At 44.4% G+C, this 27,992-nt stretch overlaps 1 protein-coding gene across 5 annotated transcripts in view; it reads left to right on the top strand.

Annotated features, from left to right (window-relative positions):
• Positions 1 to 26,184, top strand: part of PARD3 (par-3 family cell polarity regulator) — a 535,977-nt gene extending 509,793 nt beyond the window's left edge. For all 5 annotated transcript variants that reach the window (XM_066585804.1, XM_066585803.1, XM_066585801.1 and 2 more), the window contains 2 exons: positions 2,617 to 2,744; positions 20,049 to 26,184. In XM_066585804.1, coding sequence (XP_066441901.1) covers positions 2,617 to 2,744; positions 20,049 to 20,439 — 519 coding nt within the window. In that variant the 3' untranslated portion in view covers positions 20,440 to 26,184. The remainder of the gene's footprint in view (positions 1 to 2,616; positions 2,745 to 20,048) is intronic.
• The last annotated feature ends 1,808 nt before the right edge of the window (positions 26,185 to 27,992 follow it).

Below are 27,992 nucleotides of genomic sequence, written 5' to 3'. Positions count from 1 at the left end.
TCACCTCCTTCCTTCCCTGTACAGACAGGATTACACTGAGAAGTGACACCTATATATAGATAACACAGGGTCCACCATTCATAATAGTCACAGCTCACCCCCTCCCCTCCCTGTACAGACAGGATTACACTGAGAGGAGACACCTATATATAGATAACACAGGAGCCACCATTAACAATAGTCACAGCTCACCCCCTCCCCTCCCTGTACAGACAGGATTACACTGAGAAGTGACACCTATATATAGATAACACAGGGTCTACCATTCACAATAGTCACAGCTCACCTCCTCCCCTCCCTGTACAGGCAGGATTACACTGAGAGGACACACCTATATATAGAGATCTCTCTCTCTCGCCCCCCTCCCGCTCACTCACGCACCCGGCCGCTACCCCCCCCCCCCCCCCGCATTTGCTTGGACGAGTAAGCAGTTACTCGAGAACAGCGATGGATGCACAAGGCAGTCTCCTATAGGAGTCAGTGGGTCAGCTCCTGTCCATCGTGTGGATGTCCCATGAGACTGCTGTAAAGCATCTCTAAATGCTGATTGGGCGAGATCAGGAGGGCGGCGACGGTATCGGGGGTCTTGGGGCGCTCATACAGTGTACTCTCAGGATAATGCTGGAGAAGGGGCGCAGCAGCGCTGAAACACGTTTATGTCTGCTGGTTGGACATATAACAAAGGAGTTGAGCTACAATTAAGCGAACGTCTCGTACTTCTACTGCCGGCTGCTACTACACACGATGTTTAGCTCACGCTGGCGCTGTACACGTCCTGCTTCACAGGTTGGGACGTTTCTGGCTCGGCTGCTTCCGTCTAAACTCTCCTATATTCCCGTCTCCTTCCCTGCAAAAAAGGAAGATTTTTTGACTTTGCCTCTTGGGTGTTTCTCCACTTCCTTCTTTATAATTGCGGTGGCTGTCATGCATCTCCATTATGTGAGTGCCAGAGGGTGCCCTGTGCCCGCCGTGCCATAGAGATGAATGAAGCAGCAAGCAGGATTGGCACAAGCGTGTGATATCAGCATATCCAGCCGGAGGAAGCTGGAGGAGTCAATCAGTTATACTAAATGGGCGCTATTAAAGCAGCATTTTGAGGCCAATGAGGTTACGGGCCATAAAACAGAAGGTATGTGGATCCAGCGCTGGAGCCATGTCTGTTGACAGTGGAAGTCAGGTGACCACCACCCACCAATCTGAGGCCATAGCGTCACCATTCTGAACCACCTGCATCATGGCGCTGAAGATGTGAGCGCTGAGTCTAGGAGAGCGGGCGGTGACTCTGCCGCCTAAAATTGGCAGGTCGCAGTCACCTGACTTCCACTGTCAGCTGGGAGAATCATGGGGCTGCAGGTCTGGATCGCAGGCGCTGAGGGGGGTAAGTACCCTTTATTTTATTGCTTTAACTCATTTGCAATTAAATGGGTTGTACAGTAAATGGGTTGTAAACTATTGATGGCCTATCTGCAGGATGGTAGATTGATAGTAGATCAGTGGTGGTCAGCCGCCGGGATCCCCACTATTGATCAGTTCTGGGGTCGGTGCTCTTGTGCATTGAGCTGATTTTTGCAGGGTACAGACAGCTCCATCTCAGCTTCAGTGGCCAGGATCGGTATTACAGGCTAATATTCCACTGAACTCAATGGGAACTTTGCCTATAATACCGAGCCTGACCACTGCAGTATAAATCAGCTCAATGCAGGAAAGCATTAGTCTAGTGAACAGCTGATCAGTGGGGATCCAAGGTGGCACAGCCCTGCTGATCTACTATTGGTGGCCTATCCTAAGGACAGGTCATCAAAAGTTTACAACTAGATAACTCTAACTTTAAAATGTGTTTCTAATCGGACAACCCCTTTAAATGTTAAAGGGGTTTTTCCACTTCTAGCTGTTTTGCTGCAGGAAGCAGACAGTGCCGTACGTTGTGCAGGGGCCAAGGTTGGTACTGCAAGCTGAGTCCCTTTCACTACAATAGAGCAGCCTGCAGTATCAACCTGGGCCACTGTACATTGTACGGAGCTGTCTGCTTTCTGAGGCAAAACAGTTAGAAGTGGGAAAACCTTTTATGAGCGTATAAACTGATATAAGTTACTTTGTGATGTCATCGTCTTCTATCGACTTTTATTACTTTCTAATGTTAATGTTTCTGCTTCCTTTCTATATTTACTGGTTATATCAACTTTGATTAAACCTTTGGTGGGTCCATAAATGCTTACATGTGTGATGGTTTGGTTCAGTTAGGGGGCGCTATTGAGCATCCTTCATCCCAGGTATGCTTCCATTATGTTTTCACACATCTACTTGACAAATCTGGTTTTGGTCTTCAGAAGGTTTCATACGGCTCCAATTAAATGAAGTATCCTGGAACTTCTGAACTGTTTAGCTCCGAAAAGAAGGATCGATGCTAATCTAAACACCAGTCAGGAACGCGCCGCGCCAGAGTGGCCTTCACGGGCTTGTAAAACTGTTTGACGTTCCTTGTCAAACATTACGTGTAAATGTCCTCCACCGAGGAAACCTCCATCCATGTAAACGCATGAACTACTTACTAACCGCCTTTCCCCATCCTTATGTTTTACTCAAAAATCACTTTTCGCAATCCTTGTTTTTCTCCAGCCAAACAACACAACATACAATCAGAGCGGACGGCACTCAGTGTCCGTGGAAGTACAGATGCAAAGACAGAGGCAGGAGGAGCGCGAGAGCTTCCAGCAAGCCCAACGCCAGTACAGTTCATTACCCAGGTAACATTGGCTCCATTACCCCCATCATTCATGGTAGAATAACGGATTGTATTCAGGCAGTGAAGTAGTTTCTCCACAAACTACTTGGCACACCACTATGAACCCGCACCCATTAATCTATGTGACACCCCTCTCCCCCCCACTCTATGGACTTGAATACAAAGTTGGATCATCTACACATTGTGGAATATCCATCAAGTCAAAGACTACACAGCCTTAGTGTCTATTTTGCAATTTCTTTGACAGTCCTGGGCTTTAGTACCCAAGATGAAGAAATACATTGCACTGAAATGTTCAAAACTAATTTCCTTTTCCTACAGAAGCTTCTGCCACCTTCTGGAGTTCCACAAATGCAACAGCAGAGCCTGGGGTTGTATTGGTGGGGCCTTTATCATTCTGTCTTAAGGTAGTTTTACGCAGGGCAATTCCTGAGTTATTAGTGGAAATAACTAATTCGGCCGATGATCTCCCCATGTCCAGACCGACAGGACACTGAGAAAGAAAACGCTCACCTGCCGGAGTCACTTGCTTTTTAGCAGAACTGAAAACCAAGCGACTGTCAGGCCAATAAACAGGAGCCACTCGATGTTGGAGCGACTCTTGTTTACTGTGAACAGAGTTGGGTGGGTTGGAACAATCCCCGGATGCGTCACCTCCATTCCCTTAAACAACTATCACTCATGTAAAACACAGGAGGGATAGTCGGGCAGCAGTCCATGTGGGACAGCTTTCAGGCGCTTATGCACCCAACAGTAGTTCCATATAGGGGTACCTTTACCCAATGTCTCTTACATAATGGGCCACAGCTGCTAAGCAAGATCCTTGCCTCAGGGTCAGGAAAGTCTAGCTGTGACTTGGCACAAATGCATATAAAAGGTCCTGTAACTATTATTAAGCTGTCAAAATGCTAAAAATATAATGCTCACCCAAATTAAGTTTTTTGGTCTTGCCAAGCAAATATTCATGATGGTTCAAGACTCAGGTTCAGAAACAAACTAGTCCGTGACGCAAATTTCCGGTAATGAAAACATATATACGAGGAGAAAGGGCCCAACTTCTCTTTTATTGTACATAATCCAGCAAATGTGTTTCAAGGCACAAAGCCCCTTCCTCAGAAAAGCTAGGATATGTACTAAAAACATTTGGTAGATATGAGCAAGATATAGTATATCTTGACCTTAGTAAAGCATTTGACAAAGTATCTCATACCATACTTATTGAAAAAAATGACCAATATGGGATTGACAAGGCAACTGTTAGGTGGATTCACAACTGGCTGAGTGATCACACTCAGAGAGTTGTCATAAATGGCTGTACATCCAAGTGGAAGAACGTATCAAGTGGGGAACCACAAGGCTCTGTCCTAGGCCCAGTGTTGGTCAACATTTTTATAAATGATCTAGAAGAGGAAATTGAGGTGAAACTGATCGAATTTGCCAACAACACAAAGCTAGGAGGGATAGCTAACACTAAGGAAGAGAGAGAGAGGATCCAAAAAGATCTGGATAGGCTTGGAGCAGTGGTCGGCGACTAACAGAATGTACTTTATCTGGGCAAGAAAAAGGAAAAAGCACATACAGAATGGAAGGAATTGAGCTAAGCAGCAGCACATGTGAAAATGCAAAGTCCTACATCTGAGCAAAAAAAAAGAAAAAAAAAAACACATACAGAATGGGAGGAATTTGGCTAAGCAGCACATGTGAAAAATACTTGGGTATACTAATGGATCATAGACTGAACATGAGTCAACAATGTGATGCAGCCGCCAAAAAGGTAAACACAATTCTGGGATGTATTAATAGAAGCATAGAGTCTAGATCACGGGGAGGTCATTATCCCCCTCTACTCTTCCTTAGTCAGACCTCATCTGGAATAATGAAAAATATAACGCGTCCCACAAAGAACAAGTCATCAGACAGCTACATCGATGGATAAATAAAGGTTATTTTTTTGAAAGTGCGGAGGAGAATTGAAATTTAAAAAAAAAGCCTCATCCTAAAGGGGTTACAGTTTGAACTGTAATGTTCTAAGCCAAACGTGCAAAAGGTCATAAAGACATCGGACTGCAAACGCTGTTCTGTAGTTTGAAACTGCATGCGTCTGCATAAAAGGAGGGAATTAGTCAGGTATCATTTCAAACCGTTTTACTTTCAGTAAGAATCCAGAAAAACCTTTTAAAAAAATGTGCATTTTTGAAGATTAACTTTCCGTTTTTAAAGTAGCATTACATTGCGATTCGTCACTGCCAAGCAAGCCTTTGATCCAAAAAGTTGTACAATTAGGATAAAGTTTTCCTAGCAGCCACTCCAAGGAGAAGAAAAGATGTAACGTAAATCTCCGCATTGTGCTGAGCCGTAATGTGCGCCGTAAACACTTCCATGGCTGGAGGTGGCGCTTCCTGAAGGAGATACAGGAACAGCTGCGCCTTAAGGTTTAATGCAAGCAGAAAGAACACGACTTCTGCAAGGAGAGCACTCTGTCACACCTATTACTGCAGAATTAGCTGGAATACATTCTTCTGCTTTTCCATCTTCATGTAGATTAAGGGTTTCTGCACTGGAAGCATTTACAGGAAAGCATCATCAGAGAGGAAACGAGATTAAAGGGAGATACCCTCAAACATCGTTAGTTACCAATAAACAGGATTATTTTTAATCAGTCAGTAGGCCGTCCTCATGTCTATTAAAAGGCAGAAGAAGCGGAGGGCCTTAAAGGGAAACTCCTCAAAACCATGTATGTTTTGCAGAAATATAGGTATATTCACTTTGAAGGAGTACCGCCATCTGATGCATCCCATTTCAATTTGTTTGAAGTTGCAAAACCATGCGCTCCCCCGTGAGTTGTTTGCATTCAGTCATTTATTATTAACATACTGGTAACATCTAACATAATGGCCCACTCAACAACAGTATCAATTCCAATATGGTGTCCACATCCCCTACTGGAGAATATGGATAGGGGTGATCTTCGGGAGACCCCCTTAGGAACTCCTCCCTCTAGGATTTCATATGCCCTAATACTCTAGTTTGTGGTCGGACTTCCTGTATATCGGAATCTGAGTGTTCTTGGCCCCCCACCGCCTGCAGCATCCAGAACCATAAGGGATCAGCACTCCACACACCAGTTCGTGTACTTTTTAGTTCTTTTATTGTTTTTGTAATACATTTAATCTTTTATCTCAGATATGCACAATTATTGATAATCCAGACATTACATCCCTCTATAGTACATAGCTGTGGCAGCAACTTTCGGAGACCATTTCTTCATCAGGCCATGGCTGGTGGCCTCAGTATGACCTGTAGAGTTCAGGATCACATCCATCAGGTTCTCCACACATACCTGCAGGTTCCTTGCGCTGATGGTGTATTTGGCTTTACTAAGGTGTTCCTACAAACAATAGGATAATGGGAATCCTTGCTCGATCACAGTTCTGCAAGTTTATGCGCCGACAACGGAAGAGGACATTGAAAAACTCTACTCCAGTCTCCAGCAAACAATCAATGAGACCAGTGTATCCAACCTCCAGTCCTCAGGGACCCCCAAAAGGTCATGTGTTCAGGATATCCTATAGTAAGACCACCGGTGTTAATGTCTGAGGCCCCGACAATAAATACATCACCCGTGCAAGACAGGAGATCCTGGAAACATGACCTGTTAGGGGTCCCTGAGCACTGGAGGTGGAAAACACTGAATTAGATCCCTGCCAAGGATATCACTTTCATAACGGGATTTCGATATAGAAAATCGGCTCTGGAGAGGACCTACCAGTCGTTGGCAAATTCGGATTGGGCGAGCGCAATAATGCAGGCGATCGTATGGTCCAATGTTACACGGAAAACCGCCGATCAATCCTGAACACATGGTTTGAGCAGCCAAAACTCTGTTTGTACACATGGATGGCCCCAAATGGCGTCCATCAAAACAAAATCAGCTACTTTCTATGTCAACTACTACATTGGAAAAGCTCAATACTGGCCGTGAGAACATTTTTGGGCTCCAGATACTAGTCACAAAAATCAAGCTCAGATTCAGCAACATCAAAAGGTCATCAGCAAAACACTGTTTTCACGATATGCAGTCGAAGTGAATAACAAGGGGGAAGGGGAAGGGACTTGTAATTTGCATAGCGCCAACTTATTCCCCAGTGATTTCAGGTAATTTTTTATTACTGCCCACCAAGCTGGGTTCTTTCTCATTTTACTGACCTCAGAAGGATGGAAGGCTGAGTCAACCTCTGCTGCCTTAACACTCTGCCCCACACAAGGCTCTAATAGATTTGAAGCGCTCATCAGAAAAGATCTGACGAACTATGGGAGGAAATCAAATCCTTCACATGGAATACAGCTGAACAAATCATCCCTTTCATAAAATCAGCAAAACAACCGCAATGGCTATCATATGAATCCATCAGAATTTGCCAACAAGCACCGAGCAGCTAAAGCAGTGGGCACCATCGTTGAATTTAGACAGCTAAATGCAGCAAGACAAAGAGCGCCACTGGAATGACCAATGCGCGAAACTGGAAGAAGCGAACCAGCAAGGCCACACCTGAGCCCTCTTTGCCCATATGAAGCAGACCCGGGCACCGTTTGTACCATGCAAGGCAGCAACTATCAGAGACTAGGATGGCAAATTATTACAACAAGATGATCAAATCAAGCATAGGTGGCCAGAATATACGGCAAAGCTGTATGCAAGCAATCAAACAGACTACCCGTTGGATCATGTACATCAAGTAGAACAAGAATTGGGCATTCTGGAGGAAGAAGTCACATGGGCCTTGAAACAACTACCAAACAAGAAAGCTCTGGGGCTGATCACATACCAACTGAACTGCTCAAGTTAGTGTCAGGCAAGAGCCTAACCGACCTATGTCAAAAGATCTGGAGCTCAAAGACTGGACAAGGTCTGTCGTCTTCACATTTTCAAAAAGAGCTGATGCTCCAGAATGTTCCAATTACTGCCCCATCGCCCTCGTACCGCACACCAGCAAATTTCTCCTAAAGATCATACAAAAATGCATTGCGACAATTGTTGAATGGGAACCGTCGGACGTTCAAACTGGCTTCCGCAAACAATGCAGCACCAGAGACCAAATCATGAACCTGCGCTGGATCATGTAGAAGACCCAGGAGTATCAAAGGGTCGCGTACATATGTTTCATCGACTACAGCAAAGCAATTGATTGTGTCGAACATGACAATCTGTGGAAGTGTCTGAAGCAAATGTGCGTCCCAGAATATATTGAACACCCTGTAAGGTTGCTTTACAACAACCAAGTAGCAGCAATCAGGACAGCTAATTCACTGGAAACAGGACTGATGCTTGGCAAGGTCATTGGAAAGAGAAGGTCAGGACAACAAAGAACAAGATGGTGAGATACAATCAAGGCCACCACCAACATGTCAATCGCCGAACTGAAAGAAGTGGCGTAAAACAGAAATGCGTGGAGAACGTTGATCCATAGTGAATGGATAGTCCTCATCAAGGTGTTCCAAGATGGACACTGGATCACCCACTGTGCATGCTCAAGGAAGAGAACAGGAAGTGCCATTCACCATGAAGCCAAATACACAAACACTCTTGGCACTTCTGGTTCGTGTCTTTTGAGCATGCTCAATATATGATCCAGTTGCCAGCTTGCTGTAAGGGGGTATTGTGTTGGAAGTTGCTGATTTTTATAATTGCTGTACAACTTTAAGTTACACTTATTTTGTCATAAAAAAAATCAAGCCCCTAGAAAAAGGAGGAGTTTTGCTGCTAAACTCAGCATGTAGTTACATCTCAGACAGATATGCAAATGTTAGAGTTTGGACGTGATTAGATGAATGGTCTTGCCACCTAAGGCCCTAAAAATGGTTCCTCCCTTGGCCTATAAAAGGCTCTCGGAGGCTCCTTGTGTGTAGTGGCCTCTTTTTCTGCTTGTGTAGAGCTTGTTGGCCACTAGACGCCTCTACAACACAGAGAAGAGATTTCACCCGTTACCAGATTCTGAGAGGGGCACATTATTGGGATGTGAGAAGCTGGATGGTCGTGTTGATGAATTGTCCCCTACCGGTCGTTCAGACCAGAATGTTGGGAGGTGTTTGGGACCAGTTGATGTGTGAGGGCACACAAGATGACTGGGCTCAGGATGGCCCCTACAGGCCACTAGTAGAGAGGAGCGTCTGGCCAGACTGTTAGGAGGTGTTGGGTCCAGTGGATGAGGGCACACAAGGCGATCGGGCTCAGGACGACCCCTACTGACCACCAGTAGAGAGGAGTGTCTGAACAGACTGTTAGGAGGTGTTGGGACCAGTGGATGAGGGCACACAAGGCGACCAGGCTCAGGATGCCCTCTACAGACCACTAGTAGAGAGTATCCTCTGATCGTCCAACAAGCACCAGCAGCTCCAACTGTTTCATTGTTTGCCATCTAGAACAGGTCGTGCCATTGTTACAGGTCCCTGTGTCTGTTGGAACCATTTCCGGGCGCTTAGATGATGGACATTTGGTCTCACGACGCCCATTACGTGTACTGCCTTTGACACTCACAATCACCTCTGTCTATATCCTTTAGTGCCTTTTGAGTTCTGTACTCGTGGTCTGAACCTTATGGGAAACCACTGCTAACCATCCAATGCCCACCAGAGCATGAACAAGTGATTTAACTACATGTCATTACCGCACTTCCTAAGAAAGCCTCCCTGTTATTAAGTATACGGCCGTACAGATCTTTACATTGGCCTCTGCATAGCGTAGAAACGCAGAAATCTGGCATACCTCGGTCTTTATTTTACTGTGACACTGCAAGTGCAATCCTACTCTGTTTCTTTCTTCCACCAATTGTGGACTGTGTTCTGTAATAAGTGGCCAGACCGGCCTTGTTCGTGATTAAAGTTGATTGAGCGTTAGCTTTGGGTGACAGCTCTCGGCTGCAGACCGCCCACTATATCACGGGCTTCATATAGAGATGCTTGCCACCGGCCTTCATTATGGCTAAGCTGGCTGAATCCCAACCACAAGACATTGTCTGCTTTTCCAGCTATGGCAGACAAAGCCACAATGACCCTAAGAAAGGCTACTACCTCTAGTCAGACAGAAGCGGCCTCTACTGCTTTAACCATTGTTCTCCTGGCAGCTCCCCTGGTGGATAGGGAACAACTCCAACCTCCACCCTGGCTCGATTCTATATTGGAACACCTCAGTGAAGCCAAATACACCATCCGTTTAGTGAACTTGCAGGTATGTGTGGAGAATACTTCCACCCGTCAGTATGTATAAAGACCTAATGGATGCGATCTGAACACCACGGGTTTGTATTGAGCAGCCTTGGTCTGATGAAGGAATTGTCTCAGAAATATTGCTGCTTCGACTATGTACTATACACATCTATAATGTCTGGATAATCAGTAGTTCTGCATATCTAAAATGTCAAAATATTTATGGTTCAAACATTTTTTATTTGGTCCGCCATGAATAAACATTGATTACAACCTTGTGGAGAAACGTTATGAATCAGCATAGTTATAATTATCTTATATTCAATCTGTCTTCATTGTCCATCCACGTTCTCTGTCTCTGTGGCGGTTTTTGTTTTTCTGTATAAACAAGACTATTATAACAATTATGTCCCTTGATGGGCCAAAAGTTAGATATTTAACAACAAGCAAAAGGCAACAGAAATAAGACAGGAGGGAATGAGAGGAAGGAGGGGAAGCTTTGGACGGGTAGAGAGGAGTGGGAACAGGTGGAAGGTGGACGGGGGTGGGGAGTAGGTGACCCTGATTTTCGAGTAGACAATGGTAGGATCATGGTTTATTAGTTGGTGGGGTTGGCTGTGGGGGTGGCTGCGGGTGCGGGTAGGGCACCGTTGTCAAGCCACGCATTTAAGTCAGGGGAGAGTCGGAATTGGTTCCAGATCAGCCACGTTGAGATATATTTGTTGTGTCTCAGTTCGTCTTTCGCGCAGAGTTCCTCCATATATCTTATGTGGTCCAGCGCTTCCAGCCACATCAGTCTGGAAGGGGTTGTCGCGGATTTCCAGTTTCTGGGGATTATCTGACGCATGGCCAGAACGAAGAATCTAAGTAGGGAACCTTTGGCGCGAGCTATTGAACCAGGGAACATGGAAAGCAGGGCCATTTCTGGTGTAAAGGTAGTTTTGTATCTACATACACGGGAATACAAGGCATTGACTTCCTGCCAGAGGGGGCGGATCAGGGGGCAAGACCACCATATGTGAACTAAGGTACCGGTTTCTCTTTGGCATCTCCAGCAGGTATCCGGGTACTGGGGGAATATCTTGGCTAGTCTCGCTGGGGTTCGGTACCATCTTGTTAGGATTTTGTAGTTTAGTTCTTGTAATTTGCTGGATACATTTATTTTGTGGGTTAGAGTGTATGACTTCCTCCACGACTCCTCTGGGGGTGTGATTCCGAGGTCCCTCTCCCACTCCCGCTCCAGATCTTTGTTACTATTACAGCTGTCTTCCTCCACTAACATCCTGTATAGTGATGATATTTTTTGTTGAGCCGTAGGGGTTGAGAGGCACATTTTCTCAAAGGTGGTCAAAGGCCGTCTTATCTGATGTGCATCGCCTAGGGCCCCTGCGTAATGACGTAGCTGCAGGTATTGAAACCACGCTCCGGGTGGGGGTCTTTGTCCCTCCAATAGTTCGTGTAGGGTTTTGAATCCTTCCCCTAGCGTTATGTCTCTGACCCTGAGAATCGTATTTGTGATAGCATTCGTCAGGGGGGTGCCTTTTAAGAAGTTAGGGATATCTATGTTACCGACCAAGGGAGTAAGAGGGCCTGGTCTAAGGATCATGCCCGTTTTAGTCGCTTGTCTAAGCCAGGACGAGACTAGGTCTTCTATAAATGGGGACCAACCCAGGCCTTTATGTTTCCCATTGCCTGGGACCCAAATGAGTCCTCCGCTTTGGAAGGGGACTGAGTCCTGTTCCATCTCCACCCAGAGTTTCTGGCCTCTGCTGTGAAGTAGGTCCAGGACCCGTTTAGTCAGTGTCGCTTTGTGATATAAGGCAATGTTTGGGATACCCATGCCTCCCCGGTCCTTGGGACCGGCGAGGGCCCTCCAGTTACGTCTGGGCCTGCCATCCCCCCAGATAAAAGCCATGATGGTTTTCCTAATTTGAGTTAGGAATGGCCCGGGTATGTGAATCGGTACTGTTTGGAGCAGATAGAGAAATCGCGGTAGAGCATTCATTTTTATTGCACTTATTCTGCCGAACCAGGACATGGGGACCAGTTTCCATCTTTTAAAGTCTACTTCTAGTGTGGTGAGTAGGGGTTTATAGTTTTTAATAAAGAGCTTGTCTGGGTCTTTTGTGATTATGACACCTAGGTATTTGAGATCATCCTGTTTCCATTTAAATGGGAGCGTGGGTTTCAGGGCCTCCACTTCCGAGTCCGTTAGAGTGACATTAAGAATTGTTGACTTGCTGAGATTCACTTTAAAGTTGGAAAGTTTCCCAAACCTTTTAAATTCTGCCAGAATGCTAGGTAAAGCGATTCTGGGGTTTGTTACATATATCAGCAGGTCGTCCGCATATAAGGCTATTTTGTTTTCCTTGTTACCTATCCTAATACCGCTAATGTTAGTGTTTGTTCAGAGGGCGTTTGCTAGGGTCTCCATCACTAGGATGTACAGGAAGGGAGACAGAGGACAACCCTGTCTCGTGCCATTACGTATTTGTATGGGTGGTGAGAGTTGACCATTGACCCGGACCCGAGCGGAGGGGCACTTGTATAGCGCCATTATCCAGCTCTTGAATCTCGGGCCCATACCCACCCGTCCCAGCACCGCCCCCAGGAACCCCCATCCCACCCTATCAAACGCCTTCTCTGCGTCCACCGAGAGCAGGCATAGGGGATCCCCGGAGGCGCGCGCCCGGGATAAAATGTCAAAATATTTACAAGCAAAGTACATATAGATATAGAGGTTATCTTCATGAGATCCCTTGAGAACCTCTTCCTCTTTGGTGTCCATGGGACCTAATAGAGGTTGTCTTAATTGGACCACCCCCTGGGAACCTCTTCCCTTATGATGCCTATATGACCTAGTAGGACATATCAATAGAGGTGGTGTTCATGGGAGCCCCTTTCTCTATGATGTACATATACTCATATAGGGCATATCAATAGAGGTTGTCTTCATGAGATCCTCTTCCTCTCTGGTGTCCATGGGACCTAATAGAGCATATCGATAGAGGTGGTCTTAATGGGACCACCCCCTGGAAATCTCTTCCTTTATGATGCCTATATGACCTAGTAGGACATATTGATAGAGGTGGTGTTCATGGGAGCCCCTTCCTCTATGGTGTACATATACCCATATAGGGCATATAAATAGAGGTTGTCTTCATGAAACTCTCGTGGCAACCTCTTCCTTTATGATGCCTATATGACCTAGTAGGGCATATCGATAGAGGTGGTCTTCATCAGACAGCACGTTTTAAGGAATATTTTGGGAATATACATTGAAGATCTAACCCTAAGATAGGTCATCAATGGGTAACTGGTGGGGGTCTACCATTGTGCCGCAGCCTCTTACTTCTGCTCATTCTATGGTTGTTCGAGGTCGAACCAACATCTGATACTTGAACTTGCGGCATGCCATCTGTAAGTGGTTAAGCTACTTACATTGTAGTTTATTCTATTCCACATTTGTTCTATGTGACATAGTAGGCAATATTTGTAGGTTTGGGTCTCGCTCTCCAGGCACACTTGGCATTAGTCACAGAAAATTTATTTCAATATAATTTCATTAATGCGGTGTGATTAACCGTCCGGGTCGGCGACGCGCCTCATGTCAGTTTTCCTTTTTTATACATTGCAGTTTATGCCAATGAAATATATATGTTGTATATGAAGCATTTATAGTGGCCAGGATCAGAGAACACTAAATCTGGAATGTTCTGTGAAGGCGGACGTGCAGTAGATTACGCCGCTCATTAAGCGCCAGGCCGGCGGCGTGGAGCTGTTTTCTTATTTCACATACCGTAATGAAAATATATTGATATTATACTTGGATGAGATGACCAGCTGATCTGATTCCAATTAGCAATATGATGATCGAAGGGCTCCGGCTTTAATGAAAATTCAGTAATGCCTCGCGATCCCAAATTAAATTAAAGGATATCAATGGGAATGCAATGAGAGCTGGAACTTTGCTTCTTCGCTATTAAAATCATTTTAACCACTTTGCTGTGGCTGGAACAGGCCGGGTGTTGGGCTTTGGACTGGGTATTAAACCGCATGATTTTCTGTAGATTTATAGGTCCGTGTGGTTTAAGCAGAAATAAATTGAATATTAGAATTGAATTTTATGATCTAGAAAAAGTTAATAGGAATATGGGATGAGACAAAAGTCTGGACACACTCGTTTAACTGGTGTACTAATGAGAAAATTAACTTCCAATATGTGAAAGTATTAATGGGGGGGGGGGGAGGGGGGCAGCATTTTTTGGTGCAGCTGGTTTCAGTGGCCATTTTGAACTTTGCCATATTTAACTCAGCTCAGCTTTTTCATAGGAGAAGGTCATGTTATATATCAGTCTTGGCTACAATTTACTCACATGTGAGTTTTGTGCCCCCTTTACTTGTTTAGGTGTTAAGTGAGGTCAGCGTTTCACAAAGTGCTTCACATGACGTGATCGCTGTGTCCACCATTATGCTGGATGCACAAGGTTAAATGTTTAATCCGGTCTTCGTGAACACACTGAAGAACTGCAGGTGATATTTCTTCATAGCACAGTAGGATGCGCCATTTCAGCTGAACCATATTGTGTATTTTTCTGCATACACAAGGGGCTTTAAATGGCACCTTTTGATAAAAGTTCAAAGGCATTAAGTCCGACAGCCTTGGCGGTCATTCTACCGGACCTCTACACCCAATCCAGTGCTCAGGAAATTGCACCTCCAGCTATCTGTGTATTGCCACAGCGGAGTGGTGGCAGTGCGAAGGTGTGCCATTGTCTTGAAAGCAACATGGGAACTCGCTGTTCTCATTCTCTCATTCAGCATAGATAAGAATATGATATCTTTAAACATCTTGATGGACTTTTTACCGTTAACTAATTCGTAAATGAAATAAGGCCCTGGATGTCAGACACAGTTCACCAACTTTGCCCTCACTTAACTCCTAAACTAGTAAGTATAGGACAAAACTGACACTTCCAGTATGCTGCTGAGTCAATTCTATACAAGATTGATATCACATGACTCCCTTACCATTCGAAAAATGTGAGCTGAATCCAATATGTTGGAGTTTAAAATGGCTGCCGAAAACTTCTCTGCAAACACATAATTCATCCTTCTACCCCAATTAATACTTTTACACATTGAACATCAATTTTCTCATTATTACACCAGTTGAACAGGTGTGTCAAGACTTTTGCCTCATCCTGTACTTTGTCCATGATGTCAAGCCCTGCGATTCCCCCAGCCTCTAAGTAATATCTATGTTCCAACTCTGGTTGCTACGGAGGTTGGTCAAGTTTAAAGATACTTTAAAGTGTACTTTCAAGGATATCTGCTACGTCTCCCGCCAGATGTCTTGTAGTGACGGTGCCAGAGTAGGTTGGTTTGCTGCCTTTTTTTTATGGAAGAGGCTTTGATATCCTACAGTTACCTAAAAATCCTCACTGGTCAAGTCCCCCACTACCACTTTCACATTTCTAGTGGAAGATGTAGCCAACATCATCATTGGAGCGCTGCTTGGGGTTCAACCACATGGAACATAATTTACAGTCGGAAAAATCCGCTAAGGACTCATTATGGAGTTTGCCGAGAAATCCACAATGGATATCGCCAAATTCCTCAGGTAGTATATGTAGATGTTGCTATGAATTCTATCCCGTGCTTTTCCCTTCCATAGAATTTAATGGCTATGGAAGAAAAAATAAAAATCCTCTGCGCTCCTTGTGTGAATAGATGGAACTCGCCCAATCCAGGTATTCAGATGTTATTAAAATATATGAAACTCGTTTCAGCCAGGAGGCCTTTTTCAAGCAATGCGTTCCTGTGGAGATCTTTTGGATTCCCATTGTTGGAATCAATGTATGTCCCAGTGGTTGGACCACCACCGATCTGAAAATTATACCTTATCCCATGGATAGGCAATAATATTTACTCCCAGCAAAACCCTGTTAATTTCAGTTGACTCTGTTGATTTCCAATTATTACATGATGCTAAAATGTTTTCCAATCCTGAAAAAACCCTATTCCTACATCAGAAAAGCTTTCTTCAGATACTTGGCTGCCTTACCTGCCACTTATGACTGAAATTAGTTTTCCATGTATCTACTGTAGAGGACACAAATCTTTCAGCTACTGTGGTCTTCTGAGGGACCCCAGACGAGGTTCAAGGGACCCCTGGTTGAAAAACACTACTATGGAGAGGCACACTCCAGTAGCAGACTGCACAGTGATTGTATTCAGCTGTAACCGTTGACCATAGACTCTTAAACATGCACAATGTACAACTCAATGCATTACTGTGGAGTGGGGAGCCGCTTGACTGCCGCCGCAAGTAGAAGTGGTCTAGAAAAGTCCTCCATCACTAGCATCATGTACCCTATGTTGACAAAAGAATTGGGACACACATTCAAGGTAATGAAATTCAATATGTTTTTTTTTCCACATTTTTCATTACGGGCCGCCTTTGGCTTTAATGACTGCAGTAATCCTCCTATGCATGCCTTCACATAAATGTGTGGAGGGGTTTTTCTCCATTCCCCAAGAAGAGCTTTGGATAGTGATGCGGGGGATGATGGATGTGTTGGGCGCACGGATACGGCATTATAGTTTATCCCAAAGATGCTCGATGGGATTGAGAGCCTGACTTTGGGCTGGCCGATGATATTTACAGATGTTTTCCTCCTCAAACCAAGTCTCAACACTATGTGCTATATGACATGGTGCTTGGTCATGTTGGTAGAGACACAGAGCTGTACCAGAGTAGTATTACCACAGGTGATGCCACATTGTCCAGGATGTTTCTGTACCCATTGGTGTTAAGGGTGTACTTCACTATAACCATTGGCGCCAGTTCTTCCCGGTAGACCCCCACCACCACCACCACCACCATAACAGAACCTCACATAGAAACCGCTCTCCAGACAACTGCCATACCGAAGTGCAGCCATCCTTTTGGAAGATGGTGTCCTGTGATTTATCCACAACACTTGCTTCCACTCACTTAGTCTATTGCTCCAAGCCCCAACACAGGCACCGCTGTACATTCACTGTTGTGATGTTGTGTGCAGCCACTCGTCTATGGTGACCCTTCACATGCTGTTCTTTATGGATGGCTCTGGTGCTAATGGATGTTCCAATGTCCTGTGAGACCCCCTGAGCAAGGGCAGCCGATGTGTGTGATGTCTTCACAGCTCCTACATTTATTTTGCACTTCCGAATTGACAACAGTGGACTTTAGAAGGTCCAAAACTGCTACGATGTCCCATACCAATTGGTTGGTTGGCGGCATTCTGATGGTTTCTGTACTGGGATCTGCCTATGTGATCCTCTCCTTTATACCTAAAGCTCACACATCTAATTTGTATATCCACTTCGCCTGACAGCGCAGGATTGGGAGGGGTCCCAATACTTGTGTCCACATCGTTGTTATAGTAATAATATATGTATTCTATGGTATATATTATTTCACATGTTTCTCACATCAGCCTATGCAAATGTGTGTGTAATATATTAGAGTGATATATTGGTATATCTTTCTTCATAGTGAATAATAGCTAGCATATAAATGGTTAACGTCTTTCTGTTGTGCACTGGCATGTATTAGATAAAGGCTCATGCTCCCCCATATCCTTTCCTTGCTTAGGAATGTCCTGAGATAGCAGGCTCTGACCTCCTCCCTTCGGAGAGGAGCTATTAGAACAACGAATAAAGAATGAGCCTATTCTTCCCCTTAAGTTTTGCTTCTTAGGAATTACGTGTTTGGTAGCAGCATACACCTTAAGGCGTTAACATATGTTAATCGTTAGAGTCATTACAAGCCAATTGTGTCGATCGTAACCACACTAATCTTGCTTACGTGGTAAAGCCATATATATGTCGGCCTTGTAATAAGGTCAGAAGAGCTTCATTGTCTTATGATACTAGTTGGTGTCGTGTCAGTGATTTGTGTACACAACTTCTCACAATCCTGAGCAGACAATGAAAAACTATGAAATCCCTTTGATGATTTCCTTAACATCGTGTATGTAAAAAAATAATCTAATGGGTAACAAATTCACAGTAAAGATACATGATTTCATATTATGGCTATTGCTACTTTGTGAAACAAGTAGTAGAGAGATTCACAACTATGGTACGTGTTCATGGCACCTACAACTAAAAAATCCTCTACTAATTCTGCACCTGCAATTATTTTATTAGGTTTCTTGCCCAATTTGGACTTTGCTCTTGGATTACTGGCAGGTAGTCATCTGTGTGTAGGCAGTTTTTCCCCTCCTCCCAATGATTAGCTTTATCGCTACTTAGCTCGGCCGCAGTTTTTGTAGACAGTGGCAAATTTTACAATGCCCATGTTGGTTCTGTTATCCATGTGGAAGACGAAGGTCACTATGAAACAATTGAATAGGCAACGTCCAAGATGACAACTATAAATTGAAGTTCATGTAATTTAATTCTATTTGTCTTAGGCTTCTTAATTATTCTTTAGACCTTCCTTTAGGTAATGTAGTTGCCCACCCTTGTGAATTGCATGACCAAGCATAATTCTCTGTCACTTGGTCTTGCTATGCATGAGATTTCAGTCCAACTTTGACTACAGTATATACAGCAGCTCAATGTTTTGCTTTAACTAGCAGTGAGAGCCGCAGTTGTTTCATAGACTGACCTTCATAGAACGGAAAGGTTTTTGGCATACACTGTGCTTTGCATACCTTGAGGCAGTCACTTCAATGACCTCGCGTCTACAGGAGTTCTCAAACAGCTTAGCTTACTACAGTATTGAAAGTTAATGTAGCTTGGCACAGCATCTAGAACCGGCCCAGACACAACTGTCAGGAATACCACTTGCAAGCGAAATGCCAGCAACAAGGGAGTACTGCTGGCTGCTGGAAGTGGACAAATGTAAAGTAATCCATCAGAAATGATGAAGGACAGGAAACAAGTTGAAAGCAGCGCATTAGTTGTCAGTGATGCCTTTTTGAAATATGTCACCTTGGCAGCAAAGATGCTCGATCACTTTTGTCAGAGCTGCATCAACTTTTTACTCAAGATTAAATGAAACCTGAAACTGGGACACAACCATGTAGATTGGTGCAGCCCCCATATACCATGCAAATGTCCAACTGTTAGATTCCCATTACGCCTGATTTATGTCCTGTTTCTAAGCTTTGAATCAAAGACCCCCAACATGGTGTGCCACCAACACTAACACTCATACCTTGTGGGGCACTTAATCAGGAGGACCTAAAAATTCAACCTGGAAGACTGCCATCATCTTCCGATCAAGTGGCCCACCGAGTATGATCATTACTTATAGTAATGATCATACTCGGTGGGCCACTTGATCGGAAGATGCTTAAAATTCTATCTCAAAGACCCCTGACTCTCCTAATGATGATGCCTGGTGGGCTATTTAATCAGGAGGAGCTAAAAACTCTATCTCAAAGACCCCCAACATGATGTGCCACCTATACTCATAATCATACCCAGTGGGCCACTTAATCGGGAAGAGCTAAAAATTTCAACTCAAAGACTCTCAACAATAGTGCATCACCTATAGAAATAATCGTACCTCGTGGGCCACTGAATTTAGAGGAGCTAAAATTGCCATCTTTTGCATTTCCACAACCATGCTATGAGTATTAGGTAGCACATCTGATTACTTGTATACTATAATATCCTTCTACTTTAATCCATATATTATGGCAGTTTTATAGACCCCTACAAATCAACAAGTCACCCAAGCCGGTTAGAAGATTTGCCTATCCAGTGGCTAAGCAAAATGTTGTGAGAAGCACAAATTAATCTAGAATTTTTTTTTTTTATTTCCTTTAGCGGGATTATGCTGGTTTTCGGGTTTCCGCCAATGATAGGCTTTACCCAATGACCAGATGTGTTGTATTTTCCTTATATTGACCTTGTGTTGTCCTTCTGTTCCTGTCCTATAGGTTATATGTCGTGTCTGTATTCCGTATGTAATGTGTTGTCCTGGTTTCGTTTAGGTGACCTGTTGCGCTTCTGTGGTGTATGTGTTGTGCTTCTGTTAGTATGACAACATTTGAGTGGATTCAGTACATTCATCTAATTTTTATTTGTATCTGTCCAGGCAAAGTAGAAAGAATCCCAGTTCTGTGTCTCAAGACTCATGGGACCAAGTCTATGCTCCTGGAGAAGGTTTTCAGAGTGCCAAGGAAAATCCCAGGTATTCCAGTTATCAGGGATCACGGAACGGTTACATGGGCGGACATGGGTTCAATGCCAGAGTAATGATGGAAGCTCAAGAACTTCTCAGGCAGGAGCAGAGACGAAAGGAACAGCAGCTCAAAAAGAAAGTGCCCTCAGATGGATCCAATAATTATGACTCTTACAAGAAGGTCTCTGATCCTAATTACGCCCAAGCTAAAGGTCCTTTCCGCCAGGATGTCCCACCATCTCCATCTCAGGTAGCGCGGCTCAACAGATTACCACAAGAACAGGGAAGACCATTTTACTCCTGAGGGACAATAAACAATAAATATTAAAAAAAAGGCAATAAGAGATATTTTCATGAAAGACTTTGTATTATTTTTTAATCGGACGGTACTATGGTGCATATCCTGTTTGTTTCAGTGCCTTTTGCATTTTGGGAAACGTGACTGTGGACCTCTTCTCTGCGCTTCTTCTCTTGGACTGAAGCGAGAAGTACACAGAAGGATGTTTCACAATAAGACAATCACAGGTTGATGATACGTTTGCCACGAAGACTCCGATCGTTCAGCTAAGTTTCATGAAAAGTCAAGAGTCCGCCATGCTGCTGTCAGCTCTTTTATTTCGCTATGCATTTTTTTTTTCAACTGACATAATATATTGCGGGAAAGGAATGAAGCGGTTTGTACTCAGTGCTTTCTTTTACTTTTTTTTATACTTATGTTGGATGGTTTACGAAAGTATTATTTCCGTGCTATCAGACAACCCATAATTGGTCATGTAATCGTTGGCATTACTTATGTTGCTTTTTGCTCGTTGTTAATCTTGGATAAACCTCATATGGTCATGTTTTTTGATTTATTTAATGTATGTGATATTTTCACTGTCTTTTAATGCCTTTCATCTCAGAAATGTTTGTGAAAAAAAAAATTGTTCCTTTCCACTCAACATGTGATTCCTATTCAAGACGATTACTCAGATTTGCAGCCGGATTGTAAGATTGCTTGTTTTATCCGCTTAGTGGGCACCATAAAGCCACAATTTCTTGCTGTTAAAACGTTCGTCGCATAGTAGTTCAACTGGATCCCATGTAAAGTTCATTTCCCAAGATTGGGTCATTTTCCTAACTTAGGATCTTACTTTGAGGCTTCTTGAAGCAACCCCTCGGTTTTGGGATAAAATGTGTTCTGGGACCGGAGGGAGTCGTTTTATTGCCTGCTGTTGGCCTTCTATGCTGGTACCCCTCTCTGATCAGCGAATTCCAGGTCTCATTATCGGCTATCCAATATGGCTGACATAATCTTCAGACTACCTAATCCCCACAGTGCATTGGTTGTGTTAGTGTAGGTTGTACCAACCATGATCATGATCCTGTTGCACTTTAACTGCGATCATCTGTTGAACTTGGTTTAAGGAATGAGCATCGCACCAACACTTTTTGATCTAAAGTTTGCAAAACCAAGTTCACTTGATCTGCAATCAAACATTGCAATTAAAAGAAATGTATCGCGAGTGATAATTGGTGACTGTGGTCAGGTGATCTTCCCAGCATTCATAGTGATAGTAAAAGCATGGCTGCTACCAGCAGCAAATATGGGTGTAATTTCACCACCCAGGAAAAGCCTATCGGACAAATCTGCCTTTTTGAATTTTGACTGATAAATTTAAGTTCAACTCGTTTGATCTGTGAAAATCAAGGGATCAAATTGAACTTTGATTTGAAGCAAGATTACGGGCCGAACCATGTTGGTACAATGTTTTTCTATTTGATCTTAGATCAACTCTTGTTGATCTCCAGTCAATACTTTGGTGCAACCGGCCCTAAGGCCTCCTTCCCACGAACGGATTTATGCCGTGTAAATCCGCGGCAAAAATCCGCTGCGTTGCCCCCTGCTATTAGGTTCTATTGAACCTAATAGCACAATGCTCACGATGCGTAATTCCACCGCGGAATTACGCACCGTGAAATCACCCGTCCTCACCCACAGCATGTTCTATTTGCTGCAGGTGTACGCGCTGACGGCTTCCATTGCAGTCAATGGAAGCCGTCCGTTCACGCTATCTCCCGCTGCAACCAGCGGAAGATAGCGTGAAAAAACGCTTCCCCGCCTACCGCCGCGCGTCATATGACGCGGCCGGCGCGTCACGTTACACGGCCGGCCACGTCATGTGACGCGGTGGGCGTGTCACATGACGCGACGGCGGTGGGCGGGGAAGCGTCTTCACGCTATCTTCCGCTGGTAAGTATGGGGGTCTCTGGGGGGCGCCGTAACGGGCTTCACTGCGGAATATTACGCGGCGGAGCCCGTCACGCTCGTGGGAAGGAGGCCTTAGACTACCCATGCACTGTACTTGCTCTCTGATTGGCCAACACTGCTCATATGATGAGTGCTGGCCAATTAGAGAGCAGTGTACAGTGTGCATTAGCTAAATAGAAAATTGCTGTAGACATTTTGTGCAGCTGAAAATGGGATCTTGAACCAGCAGATCACAGGGACATTGGCAGAGAAGAATGACAGCAGGTAATATACAGTCTCCCCCCTCCAGTTCTGGGACAAAATTGTGTCCCAAAACTGGGAGGGTCACTTTAATGTTAGCTGTTCTCCTGGCCTACTGACTCTAAAGCGGTGTTTCTTAACTGTGTTACCCCCAAAAGGTCACCTGTAGTAATTCTTGAGGCACTGGTTATAATGACAACTGATATCACCCAGGTAATACTATGGAAAACCCTAAAAAATGACCCGTTGGGGGTATTAAGGACTGGAATTGACCAACCCTGCTTGAAAATATGCTAAGAGACCTGCACAGCTCCTCTTTTCCTTGGTATAAATATATTTTCTGTTGGGTCCTGTAACGTCTTTCTGGATGAGCATTCATACAAATGAAGACGTGGATCATGGCATCACCTATAGGCCCTACAGGTCATCATGATTGCTGATGAGTGATTAGGCCAGAAAAATCCTTAAAACCTGTGGATGATGAAGCCAGTCTCACAATTTGTGGTGTAGGAGGATCAATGTCAACCAATGCGGGGTGTTTTTCAATTTTTACCTAGAATTTAAGTTGCTTGTTGTAATTACAATGGACAGATGCGGTTTCAATAATTTTACAAAATGGCCGCCTTCATATCTATCAGACCTTTCCTGTAAAAACAGATTGAGAGGTTTGAGTAAGAACAAAGGGTAAAATTGAAAAATAATTAATGTTAGTAATGTACACTTGCCGCAGGGGTATGTAGACAATGCTGTCTTGTGCTTCCATATTCCCTGTATAATGTGTGAATGAAAGGAAAATGGAGAAAACTGTTACACGTTATGAGTCTTAGCAGAGACACAGAATGAAGCTTGAAGCCTTAGTGGATATTAAACTCGGGTTTTATAGTAACACTAAAGCATTAAGTACTGCGCATTCCCGCCTTATTGGGAGTCACTGCTCATCTTGTTAAGCTGCCCGATCCGGCCGTCCCGGTACTGCCCGAGCCCCGGCTCATAGGTCCTCTTCCAAAGAGGCAGGAAACTTCTGAGAACTTTTGCATAAAAGTAAAGACTCTTACATTTTCTATATAGAGTCTTACCTTAATAATGCGCGCTTCTAGTAGCGGTCAGAGCTTCTTGCACTCATTATTCAACTTTTAATTATTCTGTTGATGAAGCTGCCATTCATAAAAGGTCAATTCTGGCTGGTGTGGTTGGTTTCCAGCTGTCGCCCCAGATTCTTCTATTTGGGCCTCCTTCACACTAGTATATTTTGGGCTGTTTGTGTTAATCCGCAGACATCGCATGGTGCCATTATTGGCCTATGAGGACATGCACATTGACCTTTTTTCACACAGACCAATGGTTTGCATAAAACAAATTCATCACATGACCTATTCCTGTTACTTTTACGGACAAGAAATAGGTCGATCTAACGCCTATCAATGTGCAGTCTGATGCCAGTTGCGCCCAACCCCCTCGGGCACATCTCGCATTCACAGCTAGTGCGCACCTAGCCTTATATGGATGTTTCTCATTTGAGATACAGGACACCAGTTTGGCAACTGGTTATAACAATCACCAAAGTTGAGGAGAATGTCTTCGACACCCTACCATCCTAAAGTAGGATCAGCCCAGAACATCACCTCTGGCAGACTGTTGTCTGTGGAGGTTAAAGAGGACCTACAAACTTTAAATACCTATTTTTATTTTTCTTGTAGCCCCAGTTCACTCGCTATGGCTCCCGTTACATATGGAGCCCAACACTACTCTACTACATACGGAGCCCAACACTACTCTACCATCACTGCCCAGTGTCTATCACACGTTACAACCACTTTTGACACTGGGTGGTGGAGACCAACCACTTGAGTATTGTTGGGCTCCACAGCAGATACAGGAGCCATCGTGGTTGAATGGGGAGAGGTCAGCAGGGAGGCGGCTGTAAAAGTATGCAGTCCGTCTTGCTTGACAAAGGACCTGACAGGCTCTTTTTAAGCTGGTCACACCTACCTATGAGCTAAGCTTATGGACTGAAAGTGGGTGACCCGTGGAGTCTGGGGATAATAGTTTTATACTTCCCCGTCATCCCATGTGTGTCAGTGCTGAAAGCCGCTGCCCAATGCATTAAGTAGTGGTGCTGAGTAGTCCACTCGTTCTACTTTTGGCCCATCGCTACTTGTCCAACCTCTAAGTTCTTTTTTCTTCCTGCGGCAGATAGGCCTCTTCCAAAAGCGTCTGGCAGCACTTTTTTCTCTTCTTTAAAATACATATACATGCTTGCCCGGGGCCCAATGTGCACTTTTATGGGAGAATAGGGTGGGGGGGGGGGGGGGAGCGGTTGGTGAAACAAGTATTTGGGAGATTTCTTTCAGCAGAGCATCTTGCCATGAATGGTCAACTTTAACCATATCTTCTACTCCTACTGCCAGTCTCTTCTTTCCATCCTATGTATATATTTCTACGCCCTTTCCTTCACCGTAGCCGTTCTTCTAGACTCTCCCTTATGGCTGTGCCGTATCCAGTATCACCCCTTCTGCCCAGCAGAATCCCCCGTTCAACACAATTTCTTCATCATCCTGTAAGATTCTTTAAGGAATTACAAATCTTGATTCTTTTTCACCTTAAATCATCATCCATTCCTTATCTTGCCATAGTTGTATCATCCAGCTTCTCCATACGTCATTGTACATTACCCCCCATATTCCATAGGGGGGGGATAATTTATACGGTTCTGTCGCTTTGCCAATACGTCACTTGGAGATATTTAGCCTGTGGGCATTATAGACTGGATGCACAAAGCGGTAAGACGCGAGTCTGCTTCAGTCAGGCCATCGCCACGCACTATTCTTCGGGACACTGGTCATCGTCATAGGCAGGATGGTTGTGGGTCGCCGTGAATGCGTAGAACAATGGGTAGATCACTACAACATATTTGGTCTCGCAGCACTCAGAGATCCCACAGTAACCAGATAATCTGTTAACTCTTTATTTTCTCATCGGCGCCCACAGTCAGAAGCTGAAATTTGATCGCGTCTACGGAGAACTTTTCCACTTTTTGTCTGCACTGTTTTGTAAGCCTCAGACCCACCGAACGTTATTTCTCATGTCGCGTCGCTCTGATTTCTCCGGGAACTTTCTAAGGGAATCAAGTCTTTCTGTCAATCTGCTTGACAAGCAATCTGTTACATAAAATGTTCTGTGTAAACCACTTGCAAAAGTGCCTATAAATCCTCTGGAAACCGAGCTGAACATATCATGGTGGAAAGGATGAAGGGGGTAAACAATAACACTGATGAGTAATAATATAATAGACCCATTAACATTTGGTTACTGACACTTTCATTGTCACACAAGCTTGTCTTAATAAAAATCAAAAATGGAAAAAAAAAAAGAATCTGGAGTCAAGCACATGTAACCGTCTATCAGAGCGCCTGTTATTGTACTCGGTGTGTCAATGATGACTGATGTAAGCACAGTGATACCGGATGACTAACGCTCTCTTCACTGACTTTAGGGAAGAGAGCGAAATTCGCCTTATACTTGTATATAAATCAATAGAATAAAAGTCATTACTTGTCATAGCGTGGTCTCCTCATTGCTTTCTGGCATCACGGGGGTTTTATGCGATGCGGAAGGGATATTTAAAGAATGTGTGTCATCAGAAAATTACTAATTGTAGAAAGGTGTTTTATTTAAACATATTTGAGAATTTTTAGTGATTTGTCAAAATCTATATTAAAAAAAATCATCCTACAAGCCTGCAGTTCTCACATTGACCACTAGGACTAATAATAGTCTGTCACTTCCTGTAGTGTAGTGAAAACTTCTCAGCCGTCATCTCATTAACATCACGGGCAGGATTACACTGAAAGGAGACACCTATATATAGATAACACAGGAGCCACCATACACGATAGTCACAGCTCAGCTCCTTCCCCCCTGTACAGGCAGGATTACACTGAGAGGAGACACCCATATATAGACAACTTAGGAGCCACCATTCACAAGTCACAGCTCACCTCCTCCCCTCCCTGCACAGACAGGATTACACTGAAAGGGGACACCTATGTATAGATAACACAGGATCCACCATTCACAAGTCACAGCTCACCTCCTCCCCTCCCTGCACAGGCATATTTGCACTGAGAGGAGACACCTATATATAGATAACACAGGATTCACAATACAGAATGTCACTGCACACCTCCTCCCCTCCCTGTACAGGCAGGATTACGCTGAGAGGTAACACCTATATATAGATAACACAGGATTCACAATACAGAATGTCACAGTTCCCCCCCCTGCAAAATTGTCTCTGATCATGTCCACAGCACTCTCCCATAGAAGTTTTGAGTCATCTGCTCTATGTGTGAATGGGCCAGGAGTTCTGCTGTAGAGGGTATCTACATGCTCAGTCTTGTATGTGGTACAATGCTCCCATTGTTTCAACAGGGCCTCGCAGACCTGCGCTCGAACACGGCGTTTTATGCCACAATTTTTGAGCACGGTCTGCTCTATTTTGGCACGTTTTTGCACTTATTAACGCACCTCATCACCCATCAGAATGCCGATAAATGTCAAAAAATTTATAAATATTACGGTAAAACGCTGCAATCTAACTTGCTGCATTTTACGGACGCCGTGTGTGAGAATGGTCTTAACCTTGTATGTCATCATACATGGTCAATCTTGTACATGGTCGCACACGCTCACATGGTCGCACGCGCTCAGTTTGCTTCTCTCTGCTGGCTATGTGGAGGGGTCGCTGGTGTGGTCAGCGGCTGCTTCTGCAGCTCTGGCATCTTCTATGCTTGCCAAGATGATGATCGGGTGAAGACTGCATGACTACCACTGTTGCGGAGGTCATGGGTTGAGTATGAAGGATGTTTCCACATGTCTGAAAGCCATGATCGCCCAAAAAGGTTGACCAACCTGGCAACCGTTCCGCGTTCGGTAAAGTGCCGCAATTACACAGCTGGGCTTAGCTTCTCTTACCACTGATGAGGTGCGGTAAATGTCGAAAAATAGAACAGACTCGGCTTGGCGCTGAAAAGAGCCGCGATCGAGCAGCTTTCGGGGGCTCCATTGAAAACAATGGGCGCGTTTCCCGCGATTAGTGCTGCGCTGAAAATGCTGCGTTAATTGCGGGAAAAAGCGCCCGTGTGCGGGAGGTCGTAAGCAGAACATGAAGGTAGCAAGAACCTTGAGAAACAGACACTCTGCCCTCAGTACATAGCAGTAGTGTGCAAACTATCACAAGCAGATCGTCCCCCGCATAAGACGAGCTGCTGCTAATATCCTGCCGAATACGAGGTTGTGGAGGAGTCAAACGTTCATCCTTCCAGGCAGCGAGCGGCTCGGCCAGGAGGGATCAAGTGGAATTTCAC

Source organism: Eleutherodactylus coqui, chromosome 12 (assembly GCF_035609145.1).
Source record: "Eleutherodactylus coqui strain aEleCoq1 chromosome 12, aEleCoq1.hap1, whole genome shotgun sequence".
Classification (NCBI taxonomy): domain Eukaryota; kingdom Metazoa; phylum Chordata; class Amphibia; order Anura; family Eleutherodactylidae; genus Eleutherodactylus; species Eleutherodactylus coqui.
The sequence above is the reverse complement of the archived record's forward strand: the minus strand, read 5'-3'. Positions and strand labels throughout refer to the sequence as shown.